Below are 21,543 nucleotides of genomic sequence, written 5' to 3' on the forward strand. Positions count from 1 at the left end.
AATATTCCTGAACTAGGAATCCAACACATTTGGATATATCAGATGGAATATGTTCTTTTCCTTTCAGTCATTTAAAAAAAAATCAGGAAAACTCTAATGCATTAGGCACCATTCTAAAAATGGACCTTCCCTGCAATTTTTATGATTTCTGCATACTTAGAACAAGAGGCAGGTCAGTGAATTTAAATACTATGGCCCCAATCCTGCAAACACTTAAGTAGGTGCATAACTTTGCTGGTATAAGCAGTCTCATTGAAGTCTATAGGACAGCTGGTATAAATTGTCATTGCTTCTGGGAGTAAATGTCCAGTTTTTAATGGCATCCACTACATGTAATAACCAATGATTCAGCTGCAACTTATCTGAAAAATAGAAGGGTCAGGTTTATGACATTTCCTTTACTCATATATAAGTACCAAGTCTCATTATTATTATTGCTACGTATTTGTATTGTGGCAGCTCCATAGTCAAAGATTATAGCTCTATTGTGTTAAGCAATGTAGGCATGAATAATGCAAAGGCAAGAGATTTTTGTGGGGGCTCTGTCCCAAAGAGCTTGCAAGCTAAGGTCCTGGTCCTGCAAAGATGTATACACATGGTTAACTTTATGCACTATGAATAAACCTGTTGCCCCATCAAACTTCTCATAGTGCACAAAATTAAGTATGTGTTTTAATTTTTGCAGGATTGGGAGTTAAGGCAATTCATAGCACTCTGCTGATCCTGCAATTCATAGCACTCTGCTGCACCTGTGCCAAGCCCCACAGAAGTCAGTGGGGCTCCCCGCAGGCTCAGGGATCTCCTCATGTAGGTTCATTTGCAGGATCTACCCTTATGTGATGAGAGACCGCAGGTGGTTACAACAGAGACAGAGAGAGGGAGCACACAGTAACAGTGAGGGTACTAGCATAGTAGCAGTCACAGATGCTAAGCCACAGTCATGTGTTTTGTGGGCATCATGGCGTAGGTGAACTTTCCTCTTTGTTAATGCTCTGGTCAATGTTCCCTCTAATCTTTGACAGGCCGTGTGTGCAAAAAATTTCTTCTGGGCAAATTGTTGTGCTTGCGGTGGTTCGCTGTGTGCGCAGGGTTTAGGATCTGTGTGTGCACGCACACAGCTTAGAGGGAACAGTGGCTCTGGTTTCATTACAGCCTTTAAACTATGTAAGTATAATAGCTAATCACCATAGGCCTGGTGATGATTCACCCTTCTTCATAATAGGTCGAATCTGATTCCGTAAACAGGCCCATTGACTTTAATGGGAGCTCTTGGGGAGTAAGGTATTATTCAAAGTAACGCAGGGTATAAGAATTTTCATCCATTATTATCTAGTTGCATGCAGATGTGATGAGGAAGAGGAATCAGAATCAGAATGCCTTGCTTTGTTCTGTTTCCTTCGTCAGACTTCTCCTGTAATCCTTTGTAATATGATTGTCTGGCTGTTCTGGTTTACTGCTCACTTTATAGTTCTACGGAGCACTAAGCCTTCAATTGATCCTCAGCAAACAACATGCTTATGAATGAGTTTAATTGTAATTGGGTATTAGTACAATTAATTGGTTTAGCCAGCCATTCAATTTTGCATTTTGCAAGAGGAGTCATTGGCAGTTTTTCATCAGATATATCACATTTCCCTGTGTTTCCTCTGCAGAGCAGAGGCTGCTGAATGAAAATTCTACAGTAAGATTTAATGTGGCATGAGGGGTCTATCCTGCATCCCTGGAAACCAATAGCCAAGATGTGTTTCAGGTGTTAAAACTGATTTATATGTGATATTTGTTACACAATATGTGATATTTATTAAACAATATATGGGCCAGATGGCACTACACTGATTTACAACAGTTGACCCTCTACATGTAAGTGTGCTCAATTTATTGGCTATGGTTATAGCTGTTCAAAAATTACACAGTAAATAATGAGAGAAGGTTGGTGAGGTGATGTCTTTTATTGAACCAACTTCTGTTGGAGAAAGAGACAAGCTTTTGAGGAAGATGACAAGAAAATGTCACAAATGAACTTATTTTGATCTCTCTTATATCTGGTGCACAGCAGTGTAACAAATTGGCTTCAGTAGAGTGGCTCTTGATTTACAGGGGAGATCAGATTGGCACTCAATATATTTAAAAGGTATAAAACATATGCAGATGAGAAGCGTAGGTATAAATCTCTCTACAAACATGGATAATTGCTGCATGCCTGTTTCAAAGTCTGGCTGATGGTTTGATGTATATTCAAGAATTACACAATATAACTTTAAAGACAGATAATATGCTACTAGATCTGTTCACTTACTAGTGTATTTTTAGAAGATTGTCAGGAGTGCACAGAACTTTGAATGGGAGCTGTCTTACTGCAGATTAATACAAAATAAAGGATGAAATCTGGCTCCATTGAAGTCAGCGGAACCAAGATTTCATCCCGATTTCCCTACTGTGTTACTTCAGGTTCTACAGTGAAGTGAACTGAGTGAAAGTGGGGTAGAACGGATATAATGCAGTGGAAAATAAAGTCCACACAGTGGGATCATAGTGTGAGGCTCCATTGTAGGAACCGCTGCTCATTTGCTGAGCAATCACTGTAGTGAGATCTATAAAACAAGGAGCTTCTCAAATTACAAAATGTATAGAAGACGAATCTCCACATGAAAGGGTAAAAGAAGTTGAATTAGGCATATTAATGTAGATTTCAAGGGTGGTCAATCCAATGATATGGGGAAAAATTGGTGGGTACTCTGCACCAACTGGCAGTCCCTCCTCCCCCGCCCTGCCCCAGCTTGCCTCCGCCTCCGCTCCGCCTCCTCCCCTGAGTGTGCCGCATTCCCACTTTTCCCCCCTAGCTCCCAGCGCTGCACCACAAAACAGCTGTTTCACATGGCAAGCACTGGGAGGAGGAGGAACACAGCACACTCAGGAAAGAGGTGGGGCCGGGGCGGGGATTTGGGGAAGGGGTCCAATAGGGGCAGGGAGGGGGGGGAGACTTTGGGGAAGGGGTTGAAATGGGGGCAGGGCAAGGGTGGGGCCAGCGGACACAAGCACCCACCGGCACTGGGGAAAGTTGGCACCTAGGTTCTCAGAGCACACTTACAAACTCGGGCCCCACACAAAAGATAGCTGCGTGGGTATATGACTCCAGGATACTCAGTAGCCCAGTAATTGGGGAACTCAGGTGGGATGTAAGAGACCCAGGTTTGAATTCCCATTCTGCTTGACTTGAACACTGGTTTCCCACATTTCAGGGGAGTGCACTAACCACTAGGCTACTGGCTCTTATGGGGTGAGTTGCCCTCTTGTTCCCCATGAGAAAGAGTTGATCTGGCTTAGGTGCCTAACTCTAGGAGAGGGTTCACATCTGAGGATTTGACGTAGAGGGAGGCGCACACCTAAGGCCCAGATCAGTGTGGGTTAGGTGCTTAAATACCTTTGAGGATCTGGGCCTAAGCCCTACAGCTTTCCTTTGCATTCACGCTTGGCTAATTTAGGCAGCTTCCCACTCAGTTGGTTTCTGATAATCCCTTCTTTAGATGACTTCCTCTCCTTGTACAATGCATGGGGAGCTTGAGCACCTAACCCAGGGCAGAGGATTCCACTGGGCGGCAGGGCACCTAGGAGCCTGGCATTGTAACACTGAACATTACAATATCTGTTTGAATCTAGCCCTGAGGCATTTTTGACAATTTTACCCCGATTTTGTTCCTTACAACTCAAAACTCCACAGATCAGCATAAGTGAAAGGGAAATGCTGCTGTCCATGTAGGAATTAGCTTTTTGGAACTTTTTATTTTTTCTGTCTAGCCATGACATGGAATGAGAAATAAAATCAGATTACGCTGCGTTTCACAAATGAGATGATAAAACATTATAACAAAATGCAGCATAGGCCTGACCAGTTTGTACTAAATGTTACTGCTCATTCATTTGCTTCTTGTTGCATCCCCTTAGGGGGAGGGATAGCTCAGTGGTTTGAGCATTGGCCTGCTAAACCCAGGGTTGTAAATTCAATCCTTGAGGGGGCCATTTAGGGATCTGGGGCAAAAATTTGGGATTGCTCCTTCTTTGAGCAGACGGTTGGACTTGATGACTTGATGACCTCCTGAGGCCCCTTCCAACCCTGGTATTCTATGATCCACCTCCTTCATCTCTGATGTCTATTTAGTTCGTAAGCAAAGACCTTGGGTGAAATGCTGGCCACAGTGAAGTTAATAGCAAAACTCCCACTGACTTCAATAGAGCCAGGATTTTCCCTCTTGTCTCCTTGTTTCTCTACTAGCCTACTTTTGGAGCTGTATAAATAAATATTAACATAGCTTTTTGTTGGTTTGCTAATTCTCACATTTACTTGTATTTTGTAGACATTTTTTATACTGAACTACACTTAAACAGGGGCATATTAATTCAGCCAATTGACATTTTCAGAGTATTCTATCTAAATTTCTACTTATTAACCTGCACTACTACTTATCACTGTACTTTGGCTCTGAATGAAGAAAGCTTATAAGTGCATGCTTAACTTTAAGCAGATGAGGCAAAGGAAATACCCCTCCTTAAAGTTAAATTCAGGGCTTATTTGAGTATACGGTACAGGGAAAGTCATGCATCCCACAGTCATGTAAACTGGTTGTGACCAGCAGTTGTAACCACAGTTGTGATCCCTTCAACATTTATAAAACTATATGCTTTCTAGTAATGGTCATTAACTGAATGATACAGTCACATAGAGCTGAAAGAAAAAAAATCTTTTTAGATTAAAATCACTATAATATGCTCTTTTTCCATATTGTCTCTTGACCCTGATCCTACCAGGTATAATATATGTTAGGCCATACAAAACCACATTGACTTCTGTTGGGCTCCAAGTGGGTGAAGGAATCTGCCTGAATATTGTAACAGGCAGGATCAGAGCCTTAAAATGTAAAGCAAAGTTTCTAAAACATAAAATTAGAAATTCTCACGCACTGTAAGCATTTTTTTTTCAGACTAATGGTTGTTTTTCTGTATAAAGTATATTACTTACTATATCATAATATCTTCCTTCTCTTACAGGCACCATAAGATCATCAGGAATGGTTGGGCCAACACTTGGCTTTCTGCTCGGATCTTTCTGTGCTAATCTGTGGGTAGATGTTGGAGTGGTGGATCTTGGTAAGACACAGAAATGATTCACTGAATGATAATACTGAAATATCAGTGACTCAGATGTTCTGTATGTGTTCAGCAACTGCTTGTCAGTTAGCTCTCTCAGAAATAAGGGGCTTTCCAATGGGTGTTACTGGTTCAATAGCTAACATTATTGTTTGGATTACATGTTAGATGGGAAGCTGGAAATGCAGTGATCTGCACAAATAAAAAGAAAAATGGGGAGACTATGTTAAATGAACATTGAGGACCTCCAAAGAGCTGGTTCTGCTCCAGGTCAAGGAATGGGCAAAGCTTCATGTGGCGGATACTTTCATCATCTAAATCACTTTGCCTGTCTCTAATCCTGGGTAGAATTTTGGGTCCCATAAAGGGAGAATGTTGCATTTTTATGGGTTTTCTTGGAAAAGCATTGCAATGGCAGACTGCAGCAAGGAAGGGACATCAGGGAATGTAAGGAACATGGTGGTCGCTGAATAAGTGACTAGTATTTCCTATTCTTAGGTGCTTGAGAATGATTCACCAACAAAATAGTTTTTAAATTTCTGTAGCAAATATGGCTAATCTTAAATGTTTAAATATTGGATACAAATGTTCTTATACAAGTTTAAATTGCTCTGTGTACTGAAATATATTATATGTCAGTTAATCAAGAAACAAAAACCTGGTGCTTAATTTGGGATCTCTCTCGCTCTCTTTTTAGAGAGTTTAACCATAAATCCTAAGGATGCTCGTTGGGTTGGCGCTTGGTGGCTTGGATTGGTGATATGTGGAGCAGTCAGTTTTCTGGCTTCATTGCCTTTCTGGTTCTTTCCTTACTCCTTACCAAAAGAAGGAGAAGAAAGAAATTTGAAGAAGCTGAGCGAATCATCTGTAACTATTCAAGAAGATCACTGTAAAATAGAATCCCCAAATCAACCACAGTTAAAATTCTCAGAAGCAGTAAAAGGTAAGAACATATTGGATGATCTATTTCACATTGTTGTCTTTCAAGTATTCACTGAGGGCTGCTTATACGTTTGTACAGTACTGACCACAATCAGGCTGCATCCCTGGATGTGACTGCAATGCAAATAGTAAATAATCATCATCATCCTATGTAGTGCTGGTATAACCCCCAGGTGAGAGTGTGTAACAGGTCCCCCTCTGTGCCACTCCACAGAGAATATGAGGTGGTAAACCCCCGTCATGACCACCATCACCATCTACAGACCTTTAGCAAAAGTTATACAGCTCATTCATTTATGTGTCTCGGTGTGTTAGCCATCACACTGGCATGGCACATTACATGCATAAACATAAGGTAAGAGGTATTGAGCAGGGAAGACAGTGTAGGAAAACCTGATTATGCATTAATGAGTCCTTCATTCTGCTTAAGTTACTCCCCTCTATTAATAAGATCAAAGTAAAAGAGGGAAATACCAAGCACAGTATTGCCAACACCTACAATTTTACTGCAAATCTCATGATATTCAGTGCTTTTCTTAAAGCCCCAGCTCTTGAAGTCACGTGATTATGGGACACTCTTATCTTTCTTTTTTTTTTTTTTTTTTTTTGAAGTAAGCTTCTAGCCCTCATGATTGAAGAGGAAAATTGGAAGATGCAAACCCTCAAAGCTCACCTGAAGAAGAGCTCTGTGTAGCTCTAAAGCTTGTCTCTTTCACCAACAAAGGTTGGTCCAATAAAAGATATTACCTCACCCACCTCATCTCACAAAAAAAGGCAAATAAAATGAACCCCAAAATATTATTTAAAATATCATGATTTTTGGGACCCAACACATGAGTTTGAACACCTAGGGTTGGCAATACTTCAAATAATTTGCAACCACTGACATTATTATTATTATTACTAGTAGTCCAGTGCTAATTAGAGGTCCCAGTCAAGATTTGGACTAAGCACTGTACAAGCACATAAGAGACAGTCCTTGCCCCAAAGACTTTACAGTCCAAGTGGGCCACTGACAGAATCAGGGTTATAAACCAGGTCTCTTGATTCCCAATCTAGCACACTATCAACTAGACTGCACCGCCTCTTCATGTACTAGTATCTCTCTAAGTCAAGTATGAAAGAAGAGGAAAGTTCTCATGGTTATAAGATTGCCCTTCGATAGTGTTTAGCATAATGGAGAGAAAAATAAATTAAACTTTCTAACACAGCCAGTAACTAAATCAGTGTCTGGTTCATCAGCTGAATAAGGACAAAGCTTTCCATATGGCTATTTCATATTTAGCAGAGAATAAGACACTCACCTTTCCTTTCCAGATTTCCTACCAACTTTGAAGAAACTTCTTGGGAACCCAGTCTTTCTGGTGTACTTGTCCCTCACTATTCTGCAGTACAATTCTATGGTTGGGTTGTTAACTTTTGAGACAAAGTTTATGGAACAGCAATTTAATGTATCCGTGTCAAGAGCCATCTTTCTAATCGGTATGTGTCCCTCTTCTTTCCATCCTACAATGAAAAATTTTCATTTGTTACTTTATCTTCCAACTTAGGACCAAATCCTGGTCCCATTCATTTCCAAGAGAGTTCTGACACTCTCTTCAGTGGAATTGAATTGGGCCCTTAGATAAACCATGGATTCCTTTGTGGGTGGGGGTTAAATCTTAAATTGAGGATTATTATTTACCTATAGTTCTAGTGATCATTTTCCTGGGTTTCTTCATATAGTAAACTGGCTGATAATAAATCACAGACAATGCTTTTTTCTACTATTAATGGGATAATGTCATCTGAACCCTTTGGGATTTTAAGAATATTGAGGACTTGGATTCAGATTCCTGATTCTGAACCAGTCCCTACTGCTTTCGTTATAGGTTGGATGAATCCAAACTGGAAGGGCCTTATTTCTGGTCCTGGTTTGGATGCATCCAAAGTCTCACAAAAGAAGAATAAAATCTCACAATAACAGCTTGTAAGATTTCTGAAGTTTGGGGTCAAAATTTCAGGAGGAGAGTTTGTGAGGTTTCAACATCATTGGACCTGAGCCCAAACCTTAGCCAGGATTCAGGCTCCAACCTACAAATGGAATCCCAGCTCAAGCTCAGTCCAAATCCAAACACTGTTTCCTTTCACCATCTCTGTTAGCACAATCTATGGCCAGACCTCGAAAGGTTTGGAGGCTTATGTCAGCTGAGTAAGTGCCCACAAGGTGAGATTTTTATCTGAATTGTCCGAACTTCTAGCACCTGCAATCCTGTGCTGGAAATCACATACAAAAAGGCAAGGAATAGAATAAAAACAGTCTTTTTCTAATTGCAGGCATAGGGAGAAAATGAAGCATCAAGCAAAAATGAAACAGAACTTTATTGAACTTCAAAAACTCAATCTGAAGAATAGGGCAAGGTCTGGATTAGTGTCTATTTCAGCTAACCTGAATTTCACATATTCATAGTTAAGAAACTAAAAGACACAAAATGCAAACCACAAACTAGCATCAGACTTTTATTTTAATAGGGTGCTGTTTCAATAAATGTAAACATCCTTCTGTTCCTTTTTGTTTGCAGGTGTGATACTTTTACCCATTACAATTCTGGGGATGTTTCTGGGAGGCTTTATCATTAAAAAGTTCAAGTTACACATAACTGGAATGGCAAAATTTGGATGTGCCACCTTTATAGCTGCATACCTGTTAAACCTCTTGTACTTCACATGTGATTGTGAGGTGCTCCAGGTGGCTGGTTTAACAGTCTCCTACTCTGGGTTTGTATTCTCTCTGGGTTTGTATTCTTGTCTTCATTGTTCAGAAACACACTTTCCATATCCTTTCTTCTCATGATCGCTACGTTTCAAGAAGGTCCCAAAGTAGAATGCTAGGGAGTAGTTCGGATCTGAATTTAGATCTAAACTCTAAAAAGAAAAGGAGTACTTGTGGCACCTTAGAGACTAACAATTTAGTCTCTAAGGTGCCACAAGTACTCCTTTTCTTTTTGCGAATACAGACTAACACGGCTGTTACTCTGAGATCTAAACTCTGTGACTCAGGCCCTTGTTTGCATATTGTAATTTACTGGTATATAACTTTATACACAAATATACTATAACTATTTGTTTGTCTTAAAGTTTTAAAGTATAAAGTTTATTGTGTTTAGTTAAAGAGAAAAATAATGGGACTACATCCTCAGCTGATGTAAATCAGCTCAATTCTACGGAGGTCAGTGGAGCGACATTGATTTGTACCAGCTTTGCTCGTTGAGGCCTACTAACAGTGCACACTAGAGAGTGTTAGTAGTCAGAAGAAAAGGAGGACTTGTGGCACCTTAGAGACTAACACATTTATTTGAGCATGAGCTTTCGTGAGCTACAGCTCACTTCATCGGATGCATTCAGTGGAAAATACAGTGGGGAGATTTATATACATAGAGAACATGAAACAATGGGGGTTACCATACACACTGTAATGAGAGTGATCAGGTAAGGTGAGCTATTACCAGCAGGAGAGCGGGGCGGGGGAGAAACCTTTTGTAGTGATAATCAAGGTGGGTCATTTCCAGCAGTTGACAAGAACGTCTGAGGAACAGCCGGGAGCTGGGGGGGAGGGGAATAAATAAGGGGAAATAGTTTTACTTTGTGTAATGACCCATCCACTCCCAGTCTTTATTCAAGCCTAAATTTATTGTATCCAGTTTGCAAATTAATTCCAATTCAGCAGTCTCTCGTTGGAGTCTGTTTTTGAAGTTTTTTTATTGAAGAATTGCAACTTTTAGGACCAAAGAGATTGAAGTGTCCTCCGACTGGTTTTTGAACGTTATAATTCTTGACGTCTGATTTGAATCCATTTATTCTTTTACGTAGAGATTGTCCAGTTTGGCCAATGTACATGGCAGAGGGGCATTGCTGGCACATGATGGCATATATCACATTGATAGATGTGCAGGTGAACGAGTCTCTGATAGTGTGGCTGATGTGATTAGGCCCTATGGTGCTGTCCCCTGAATAGCTAAGTGGACACAGTTGGCAATGGTGAGTATTTGCTTCAGGTTGGGGGAGACAGGTTGGGGGGCTTTGTGCAAATATTCACCAGCAACCACACACCACACAACAGAACCACTAACCTAGGAACCTATCCTTGCAACAAAGCCCATTGCCAACTGTGTCCACATATCTATTCAGGGGACACCATCGTAGGGCCTAATCACATCAGCCAACCCCCCACCCCCCACTGTTCCTCACATGTACTTGTCAACTGCTGGAAATGGCCCACCTTGATTATTACTACAAAAGATTTCCCCTCCCCGCCCCCCACCCCCACCGGCTCTCCTGCTGGTAATAGCTCACCTTAAATGATCACTCTCGTTACAGTGTGTATCGTAACACCCATTGTTTCATGTTCTCTGTGTATATAAATCTCCCCACTGTATTTTCCACTGAATGCATCCAATGAAGTGAGCTGTAGCTCACGAAAGCTTATGCTCAAATAAATTGGTTAGTCTCTAAGGTGCCACAAGTCCTCCTTTTCTTTTTGTGGATACAGACTAACACGGCTGCTACTCTGAAACCTTTTAGTAGTCAGAGGAGATGCTTCAGGATATTTGGATGCTCAGTGTTAGAGATGTATTGAACTTGGTGGTGTCAATTTGCAAATGGCTCTGCAGACCTTGCTTCACTTTCAGCTCATGGGAATTTGCACACTCCAGATCAGATTCATCATTGCTTTGCACTTTGTATAGACATTTATCCCTGGGCATAGTGGATGGAAAGCACTATCATGGGCAGACATCAGTGGAGACATTGGAATTGGTAGCATTTTACACCCAATTTACAGAGGTGTAAATGTCTACTTAAGGTGCATGGCAGTGGAGATTCAAACTCCCAGAATTTTGTGTTGAGTTCACAGTCTAATTCAAACAGACATTGAAAAGGAAATAGAGTTGGGCAAATAACATAATTTTTGGTTCAGTGGCAGTTTCAAAAAGTTGGAAAAAATGCTTCAGGTCAGACTGAAAACCAACATTTTCATAATTTTCAGTGAATTGAAAGTTAAAAAAAATTGGGTCGAATGAAATGGTTTGTTTTATTTTTATTTTTAAATGGCCAAAATCCAAGGAAACTTTGAAATGAAAAGTTGATTCAAGCTGAAGAATTAAAATGTTTCGTTTGAAAAATGTCGAAACAAAATGTTTTCTTTTTTTTTTCAGAATTTTTTTGTTTTTTTCCCCAACAAACTAAATGAACGTGAATTAGGAGAAAGTTTCACTGTCAATGAATATGCATTTTTCCCCTCCTCCTCTCCCCCCAAAACATTTTGTGTGAAAAATTTCACCCTGCTCTACCCACTAGGCTTTGCCTGGGGTTTCCAGTCCAGGTTTAATCAAAACTCAGTCCATTTTTCTTGAAGCAGCCTATATTCACCTAAACGTTCCCAATTCTTTTGTCAAACCGGTCACCAATGTTCTCTGTAACCAGGCCAGCGTGACTTGGAGTTTAGTTACAAGAGGATCTCAGAGTTTTGTTCAGTGGAGACTACTGTGGCCAAGTTCAGTCCCTGGCAATCAGGCTGCCTGTTGAATTAGAGATGATGCCGGAGGATTAAAATGACTTATTTTGATTGCTCCCAAAATTGGGGGTACCCCAAAGATGAATAAATAGGTCAAATAGCTTCTCCATACCCCAACAACTCACTACTGGGGGATTTCCCACATCATGGGACCTTTCTGCTGAAGTGAAAAAGAGACCTTGTGATTCACAGATCATTTCAGCCATCTTGGCACTCTGCAGCCACATTAATATTCTTAACTGCAAGATGAGCAATATCATAACTCAGGGGAAAACACAACTAAAATACTTTTTCATTCAAAAATTTCGGGGGTGGGGGAGGGTGATTGTTTTTCCTTCAATGGCGTGGTTTTAAATTGGGAACCCAGGCCAAGCTTTTCAAAAGCGATTTGTGGTTTTTGGTGCCTGAATCTTTGGGTGTCTGATGTCAGACACCTTAAAAGCATCTGATTTTCAGAGGACGGGTGCACAGTACTTTTGGAAAATGTGTTCATACATCTCAAGTTGGACACCAAAACAAACTCAATCACTAGTCACGTATGAAAATCTTGGTTCTCGTCAGCAAGATCTTAAATTGGTCCCTCGATCTCACTTGCACCAGCATAAATCAGGAGTAACCCCACAGAGGTCAATGGTGTTATTTTGGGGTGAAACCAATGTGAGATCTGAATAAGGCAACAGGAGTCCAGCCTGACCAGTGTTGCAGGGTTGCTGCTGAGTAGAAGACTTCAGATGAGAGCAGTACTCATGAGTCAGTGCTTGTCTACACTTAACGCTACAGCAGCAACTGCCGCTGCCCTGCTGGAGAGCTTTAGAGTCGACACTCCATTTGCTGAATGGAGGGATTCACCCATTGGCGTAACGAGGTTGATGGAAGAATTCTTGCATTGACCTAGCTCTGTCTACATAGGGACTTAGGTCAGTTTAACGACACTGGTCAGAGGTGTGGATTTTTCACACCCTCCCCCCCCCCCCGACTGATGTAGTTAAACCCACCTAATTGTCTAGTGTAAACCAGGCCTCACACGCATGTATCCAGGAGACCAAGGAGCAGCATTGCTGCTGCTACTCTGACCAAACAACTGGAGCTATAACAAGCATGTCGGGGTTTAGACCACTACTTCGCATTTGCAGGGGTAGTTGGACAATGTGGAGGGAGGGAGGGAGGATAGAGTTAGTCTGAAGGTGGCAGCAATTTCATGTGTGATTTTTTTCCCCCCAGGCTGAATCTTCCACTAAATCTATTAGCAATCCCATTCTGTGTCTGTTCATGTCATCCTTGTCACTGATGATCCCACCAAAGATAGCTAGTCAGACATGGCTTGCAATTTGAAGCTACAATCCAGCAAAATTCTTAACGTTTTATGATAAAACCAAGAGAACCTTGGCTTAGATCAATTTAGCCGACATTCTACATGCAATTACTATCTATCGGTTCTTCATGCTCCACTGAATGCAGTTTGCCAACGGAGACCGCTTTACTCCACCTCATTTCTCTGTGCTTGGTCATTCATGTGTTGTCTATGTTTATTTTTCTAATAAGGAATTGTTTTATTTGATCAGTTAAGATTCTACTTGTAATCTCTCCAGAGTAAAACAATCTTCCTTCCCAAAAAACAACTTAATTGCCAGCTGCAATTCTGACTGCAGTTGTGTATTAAATCAATGGGATCCTGTGTGTGGGGACAATGGAATCACTTATATGACCGCATGCTTTGCTGGGTGTAAATCATCGATTGGGACTGGAAAGAATATGGTAAGTAGGTCGATAGATATAAATTAAAAGAATGCAAATAATAATTATTTATATGGATGGATTTCTGTTGCTTATTTTATGCTTAAGCAACCATGTAGAGATACCCATTCTCTACCATTTTACCTCTGAACTAGTGAACGGAGAAAGCACAAAAGCATCCAGCTGGGAATTTCAAGGGAGCCTAAGGGCACTAAATGCCTTGCTCCACTTTCAGAGGAACCCAGGGGAGTCAGGCACCCAAATCCCATTGGAATTCAATAACCTAGACTCACTTTTAGATTTTCTTTGCTTTAAAGTTTTTTTTAAATTTAGAATTTGTTTTTTCTAAACAATGTTTTCTTACTCTGGAAAGTGACTGTAAAAATATATTTCTCAGCAAATCTGTTACTCAGATGTAGGCGGATAGAATGCTGAATACTTCAGTGACAAAAATAATTTTTTACTGCCTTTGTTCCTGTTAGCTCACAGGGGCAACACTGAGTAAGAGGATTCTATAGAATTTTGTGCATTATTAGCAGAATTATTAGCTATATTCTAATCAGTCATACTGGTGCAAATACATAAAAGACAATGAATTTGCTCCAATATTTATAATGGTTTAATCTGGCTTGCAGAATCTTTATTACTGAGGACAATATGTGAGATAGAAAGATCCTAGTTTAGGGTCTGACATTCATTTGCACTTAGGGATTGTCCACATGAGGAAGTTAAGGTATGATTCTAGATCTATTCAATTAAAGGGGCACAAAAAGATATGTACATTCTCCGTTTTAGTTCAGTTTAGTTTACATTAATTAGGAAGCAATTTAAAATAAACCAAACTAAGTAATATACAAAACTGAAATAACAGTGTCTACACAAGTGTTTGTATCAGTTTAAAAGGAATTTGAGGTAAATATGCAACTTTCAAGTAAGAAGGCCCTTTTACATCACACTGGTACAGTTGGCATATATTGCCTCAGGTAAATAATGAAGTTTACATCTTGGAAAAATTGCATGTCTACATTAGCATTTACAAAGGAGCTTGCCAATTAAACCCAAGTTATCTATCAGTTAACTCAGATCACAATAAGGTCACAAACCTGAGTCCTACCTTTTATGAGTATGGTCAACATAGTTGTAAAATAAGCAATGTAAGGTTAAATGCTTGAACTAAAATGCATGGCTAGGATTTTCAAAGTAGAGCAGGGAATTTAGCTCAGCATCACCATTGAAATTATATCCTTGTATTGTTCTGAAAATCTCAACTGGTAAATTGTTCTTGGAAGTAGTGAAAGTGAGAAGAAAACTTTGATAAACTCAACAGGGTTTCCATCACATCACCTAACAATGATCAAACATAAGGCAATACTTTCCAACATGGTAGAATCTAAATCCATATTCCTAGGCACCTAAATAAGAGTCCTGGGTTTCAGAGGTGTTGAGCACCCACAACTTCTACTGACTTCAATGGCCACCTACAATTGGGTGTCCACCCTGCTCAAGGTAGAGCAGGTTAAGTGAGGTCCATTAACCTGATAGGCTGCACCCAGGGAAGAACCAGGGATTGAAAAGTTAGTCTAGCTGAGAAGGAATAGATGGGGCTGGTAAAAGCCAGAAGCTGGCAGCAGAAAGGGGCTACAAGGGAAATAATCTGTAGTCACTGCCTGGGAGATGGGAGTGTGTTAAGTAATCTGCTGACACTCCCTGGGAGGAAGGAATTTGTATTGATAAACCCAGTCAGGGGCCAGGCCAGAAGATAAGAGCAGAAAAGTAGGAAGGAGTCCAGGGGAAACAGCAACTGGATCTGGGTGTAAGCAGACCACAGTTGGTGGACATAGGGTCTCTGGACTGGAGCCTGGAGTATTGTGTGGGCCTGGGTTCCCCTACCAGCCACTGAGCAAAGTGGTTTAGACTGGGCAGTAGAGCCAAAGACTTCATGGGACAGTTGTTTAGGGGGGACTTTGATACCCAGGAAGGGGAAGGCTTTCGTGACCTGGCTGGAGGGAGTACCCTGAGTCCCAAAAAGAGAGGGAAGGGCCATGGTGTGAGGAAAGGGGTGTCAAACCTGGAAGGAGCTAATCCCCTAAACAGCCAGGAGGAGGCTCCCTAGTGGTGAGTGAAACCTGTTACATCACCACACAGGCCACTTTTATTTAGGTCCCTAAATATAGATTTAGGTCCCCACATTTGAATATTTAGGCCCTTAGTAATCTATACTTATTTATGTACTTTAGATGGCCTCCAAATCTTATACATGAACCACCTTGAACTTGAATTTTAACCCATCTTTAAGCTAACCACAGAATTTCATACCCCAGTACAGTAATAGCATGGCTGCCTAAACTGGATTCACAGCTGGTTTGTGTCACTGGAGCAATGCAAAGCAGCAGACGCATACAGGGTAAGCTGGCCCAAAGTCTGCAAATCATTTAGGGGTCCGCTATTCCCATATGAAATACACTGTATTCTTAACTACCATCAAAAGTCTAGATGCTTGGAAATCTATGAGTGCTCATGAAGTAAGTGAGTCATCTCATCTTTCTCTTTCAGGTGTTTCACAACTGCAGCTGTGTGCAAGTTGAAGGGCTTGAGAGTGGCAATTTCTCTGCAGTTCTGGGACAGTGCCAAAGAGAAAGCTGCACTAAAACATTTCCCTATTTTTTGGCACTACTGAGCACATGTGCACTTATTTTAGCTTTAGGAGGCACTCCTACATACATGATTATGTTTAGGTAAAATACTTTACCTTAACCTTGACCATAAAGTTTTGGGCAAACAGAAACAAAGTATTAATGTACCATTCTGTCACTTCATTTCTGCTTTGAAGAATGAAATTCTAATCTCAGAGAGGCAGTGGGTGTTTCTGCACTTCCTACAAAACCCACCCCTGTGCAAAGGGCCAGCAAAAGGCCAAGCCATCATTTGTCTCACTTAAACTGTATTTGGGACTTATGTGATGGATTGGATCGGCCTTGTTCTGACGACCCTCTCCACTTAATTATGGATGGGGGGGTGGGGAGAAGGAAAGGGGGATTATTCAGTAGTCAGAGCAATGGATTCCTTTTCTGACTCTGTGCATGACCTTAGTAAAGTCACTTAATTTCTCTGTACCCAAGTTAAGCCGTTTGTAAAATGGATATAATACCTACTTCACATAGAGTTTTCTGAGAAAGAACTCACCTTTATAAAGTGGTTTACATAAGGCAAAGTGCTGTGCATCTGAGATTAGAATCTCTGGTCTCTATTGCTCTTTTACAGTTATATTTGTGGTCTTCGGTATACTTGATTTACTTCAGTACACACCCTGAAATATCAGATCTCCTGTTTTATCTAAAATTGGAACTAAATGAATAGAATCATAGAATATCAAGGTTGGAAGGGACCTCAGGAGGTCATCTAGTCCAACCCCTGCTCAAAGCAGGACCAATCCCCAATTTTTGCCCCAGATGCCTAAATGGCCCCCTCAAGGATTGAACTCGCAACTCTGGGTTTAGCAGGCCAATGCTCAAACCACTGAGCTATCCCTCCCCCTAGTTCCAGCACCAATGAAAATTGACTGGTATAAAAAACAAAACAAAAAACTCAATTACCACTGCCCTTTAAACATAAAAGTAAAACTAAAATTGTTTGCCTTACTTACCAAAGTCTGTTTCTGTTCATTCATAAACATAGATTATAATCTTAAATTATCGGTGCACAGCACCACTTATTGCTGCTTCATTTGTATTGATTTTCAATGCAGCAGTTCTCACTACCTGTGTGGATTAGAATCTGTTACAGCTAAACTGCTGTAATTATGATGTATTCCACTGGCTCCCCATTCGTTTTAGGAACCAGTTTGAAACTGCCTTCTGTTCTCTGTTGACTTGCTTTAATTCACCTGATGGATTGGTTATGATGTCACTGCCTAGAAAGGTATGTTTTTACACTGAGATAGCTAATTCAAACTAATTATCTCGCTGTTAAATCCTAGTGGAGCTGAGGCACAGGTAGGTTTTCCCTTGATGTAGCTGTGATAGTTCAGGGCAACTGCACCTGTATTCCCTCAGCATGGTCCAACCAGGGTACTCATTCTAGGCTTCCAGCTCCTCAGCTGTCACCTATCTTGGGCAGAAACCCATGTCTCTCTCCTGTCTGACTGGAATTCTTCGAGACTGCACAGTTCCCTTCCTAAATTGAGTTTCTCAGCAAGCCAGACTGCCTAAACAGGCTGGCATTTGTTTTTTGCTTTCTCCTCAGAGGTTATCAACAGTTGTAATTGCCTACAGTTATCAGTTGCCACACAGCTCTTTCTAAGAGAGAACATTTATTCTTAAGGTGAAAGCATTACAGAGAAAACATATTTAAAACAATAAAAAAACCCCTACATGCTAATCACCTTACTAGAGATCACCCCCAACTCCAACAAGGGCTCTGGTAGATGGTCAGTTCTTCAAATCCCACGAAGGCATTTTTGTGTGGTTACAAGTTAATAACAGCTTTAGCTCACCACCTTGAATAGTGCAGCCTTCCTGTTATACTTCTTGAGCCTTTGATCTTGTCCTCAAATAACACGTGATCAGCAGACAATGGTTCTCTCCTTGAGGCATAGCTTCAAAAGGTTGTGTCTGGAGTTGAGAATTTGCATTCAGTTCCCACCAGGGATTTCCTAAGAAATGCTCTTAACTTTGTTTATCCCAAAAGTTTCTTCTTGTCTACCACATTGTTTAAACTAGTTCTTTGAAGCTCATAACTGTTTCCAACTTTTACACTGGCCACATCTTCCCCATTAGAGAAGTTACATAAAATCCCACCATAAAACATAAACTTTGCATTTAATACAAGGGACTCCAAAGAAACTTAAGCCTAATGCAAGAAGATTTTTCAAGGATGTTACAGGAAATTTGCCCTATCTAGCACACTAGCTAACTGAGGTCAGCCCTCCCCCACTTGTGATTTACTGTGACTAGCTACATTGAGTTAGTTATTTCACTGTTAAAATACATCTTTTATGGAAATGTTCCTGTGAAGAGTGTTGCATATACAAGCTAGGGTAAAAAGTTATTGGCAGGACAGCAGGACCCAGTCATTTGCATGCTACACAGTCATTAAATTACTCTTGCCTAGTAGCAAGAGGAAGGCAAAAGGCAGCAGTATGTAATCAAGAGCCTCATTTGCATGTTGAAGATCACATTGAAGCCCATGTCTCCTCACACGCATCCAGGCCTTTCACCATCTGAGAGTAAAGGATCTGGCCCTTAAAGGCTGTGAGATTTAATACTTTTGAGTGCAGAAGACTTGATACTTAAACTTACTTGGGCCTAACTCCCAGTTACACTAAAGCCATCTTACACTGCTTGGGTAAACACCACCGTAAGGCCACTGCACCAATATAGTTAAAGTGGTACACCCTTCCCCTTCCAGTATGGATGCTTCCCATACAGGAAAAGAAATAAGCAATACTGGTGTAAGGCACCTTCATACCTGTATAACTGTGTCTGCACCAAGGGGTGCAACTTTATTGGTAAAAATAATCACATAACCCTAAACTGACATGTGTAACACTACAAAAACTGTGGGCAGACCAGGCCTGTGGAAATGAGAATTGGTCCCATTTATTTCTACAGTTGTGCTGGCATGCAACACCGTTGTACTCATGGCTCCATGCCCGGTTAGAATTAAAGGCTCTGTGTCTATTCCCTTCCCTACTTCTTCCAATTTGTATCAGCCCACAATCTTGCCACTTTCAGCTGTGATGTTCACCACAATTACAGTCATCTCAAATGGCCTTTCTGTGTCTGCCTCAGCAACTTTCCAGCCCCTTTCAAATGTCATCTGAAATGCTCTCTCCATGCCCTTGCTATGCCTCAGGCCCTGAGACAGTAACACCTTTACGTTTGTGTGTTAACTTTAACTGCATTGAGGAGGACTCAGGGGTAAGTGTCTGGCCGGATCAGGTCCTTAATAGTATTATGATAGAATGTTTACTTTTCTTTCCTCATATGATGTCTTCACATATATTTTTACACAATGCACCTGATTGTCTGAAAGCCTGCTCCTACGCCTATGTAGATCAATGAGTGCAGAAGCAGCATCTTAAATGAAACCTTTGAGGAGCGTTTTCCATTATGGCTTGTATGAAATTTGCTATGTAAAATAAAGTTGTGTGGCACTTGTTACAATGGAGCATATATGGACATGCTCAGTGTAGAGGCTGGCAAAACTGTATTATCTTAAGTGCTCTTCCCGTGAATATAAAATTAATGTGATCGCCTACCTTTTAGATCTGTTTCACCAGACTTGAAATCATTTGCGGTTGGCATTGACGCTTTGTGTGGAAGGATACTAGGTAAAATTTTTGTTTTTTTCCTATTCTTCTTTATTCCTCTTAGGATTTAAATAGAACACAATAGAGATGGACCTGAGATGACTTGGTGTAATGTCCTTGTTCTGTGTCAGAACCAAAAAAACCAAACAAACCCCCAAACCCTTCCAAAAATTTGATTTTGTGAAATTTGTAGAGTGTATTGAATATGTTCCACCTCAATATGCTTCATAGGTATGTCCTAGCACATGAATATGTAATATATTTGTCTAGTTAAACAATCTATGTAATGAAAGAGTCAGGGAAAAGGAGGGGATTGAACTGCAGAGGTTTTTTGTTTTATTCACGTAGGCAGGCACCTAAGGATTATGATTTGGTGTTTCAGACTTTAAAATGGGATAAGATTACCCAGCTCCTTTAGGGCTGCATCTCCAAATACTCTCTCTCCTACAACCACCATTGGGCACGTCCCCACAGCTTCCACATGCTCCGTCGCCCTCCTCCCCCACCTTACTGTCACAAAGATCTCCCTCTGCTCCCATCCCTGCCTTATCTGACTGTTGCAGGAACCCATTTCCCAATGAGCTCTCACTGGGCCATTTTCATATTTTTGTAAAAGAATTTTTCCTAACAAAGCTGAACACTGATCATTGTAAATTGTGATTGATTTTTGTTTTGAAAACGGAAGTGTTTGGCAGTCGATCAAGAAATGGTTTAGACCCCAGTTCAGCAAAGCACATGCGTTAAGTGCCTGAAGTCAATGGGTATGTCTACACTGCAAAAAAACTCCCACAATGCCGAGTCTCAGAATGGAGGTCAATTGGGGCTTGGCCTGCAGGGCTAAAGATTGCAGTGTAGACATTCCCACTTGGGCTGGAGCCTGAGCTCTGAAACCTGATAAGAGGAAGGCCTTGGAACCTGGGCTCTAGCCCAAGCCGGAACGTCTACACTACTGTTTTTAGCCTCTCAGCCCCAAACCCATGCACCAAGTCGATTGGTATGGGCTCTGAGACACAGTACCATGGGTTTGTCTTGTGTAAGCATACACAGTGAGACTTAAGCACATGCTTAAAGTTAAGTACATACTTAAGTGTTTTGCTCAGCTGAGCTGTAGCACTGATCTATTTTAATTACACAGCTTTAATGGATATAGTGATGTACATGGGATTAGAATCTGTGATGAATTGTGACACACAAATCAAAACCAGGAACAGACTGATGCTCAAGAAAATGTGAAGAAGAGGACATTTAAACTTTTTTTTGAGAGAGAGGCAAAAAACTGAAAAAGTGGAATCACTGGAATCATTAATTTTCTTTTTCTTATGTGGGAGTAATAGTAATGCTTGTCCAGTCTACAGAAGACTCCATCCAAAGAATTTAAACCACTTTACATGCATTAATTAAGTTGACAACAAGGCTGGGAAGTAGGAAATTACCATTTTACAGCTGAGCAAACATGGAGGCTGATCAACTTGCCTAAAGTCATGAGGCTAGCAGTGGTGGGAGCAGAATCCAGGAGTCCTGAGTTCACATGCTCCTGTTCTAACCATTTGTTAAGGGGCTCCTTCCTCCACTATAAACTAAGCGCTGTTATTGTTATAATGTTACGCTCATTCTACTAATTTATTTTCTTTGCAGGTGGACTTCCAGCGCCTATTTATTTTGGAGCTTTGATAGATCAGACCTGCTTGAAATGGGGAACAAAGAGGTGTGGAGGATCAGGGTCTTGCAGAGTGTATGACACGAAAGCATTCAGGTGAGATGAAATTAAGAATAAAGGCTAAAAACAACAGGGAAAAGAATTTGGCTTACCAAGCAGCGTTGACTGTAGGGTATTCAGAATAGCTTCTGTCTCCTGTTCTTCATT

The 21,543-nt window shown here is 40.9% G+C and overlaps 1 protein-coding gene across 1 annotated transcript in view; it reads left to right on the forward strand.

The window, feature by feature from the left end:
* LOC311521727 (uncharacterized protein) overlaps positions 1-21,543 on the forward strand; it is a 105,837-nt gene that overhangs the window by 79,036 nt on the left and 5,258 nt on the right. The window contains exons 24-31 of the mRNA XM_084630253.1: positions 5,044-5,142; positions 5,840-6,085; positions 7,402-7,566; positions 8,646-8,841; positions 13,225-13,390; positions 15,923-16,104; positions 19,636-19,700; positions 21,315-21,432. Coding sequence (XP_084486379.1) covers positions 5,044-5,142; positions 5,840-6,085; positions 7,402-7,566; positions 8,646-8,841; positions 13,225-13,390; positions 15,923-16,104; positions 19,636-19,700; positions 21,315-21,432 — 1,237 coding nt within the window. The remainder of the gene's footprint in view (positions 1-5,043; positions 5,143-5,839; positions 6,086-7,401; positions 7,567-8,645; positions 8,842-13,224; positions 13,391-15,922; positions 16,105-19,635; positions 19,701-21,314; positions 21,433-21,543) is intronic.

Source organism: Lepidochelys olivacea (assembly GCF_965140295.1).
Source record: "Lepidochelys olivacea isolate rLepOli2 genome assembly, chromosome: 1".
Classification (NCBI taxonomy): Eukaryota; Metazoa; Chordata; order Testudines; family Cheloniidae; genus Lepidochelys; species Lepidochelys olivacea.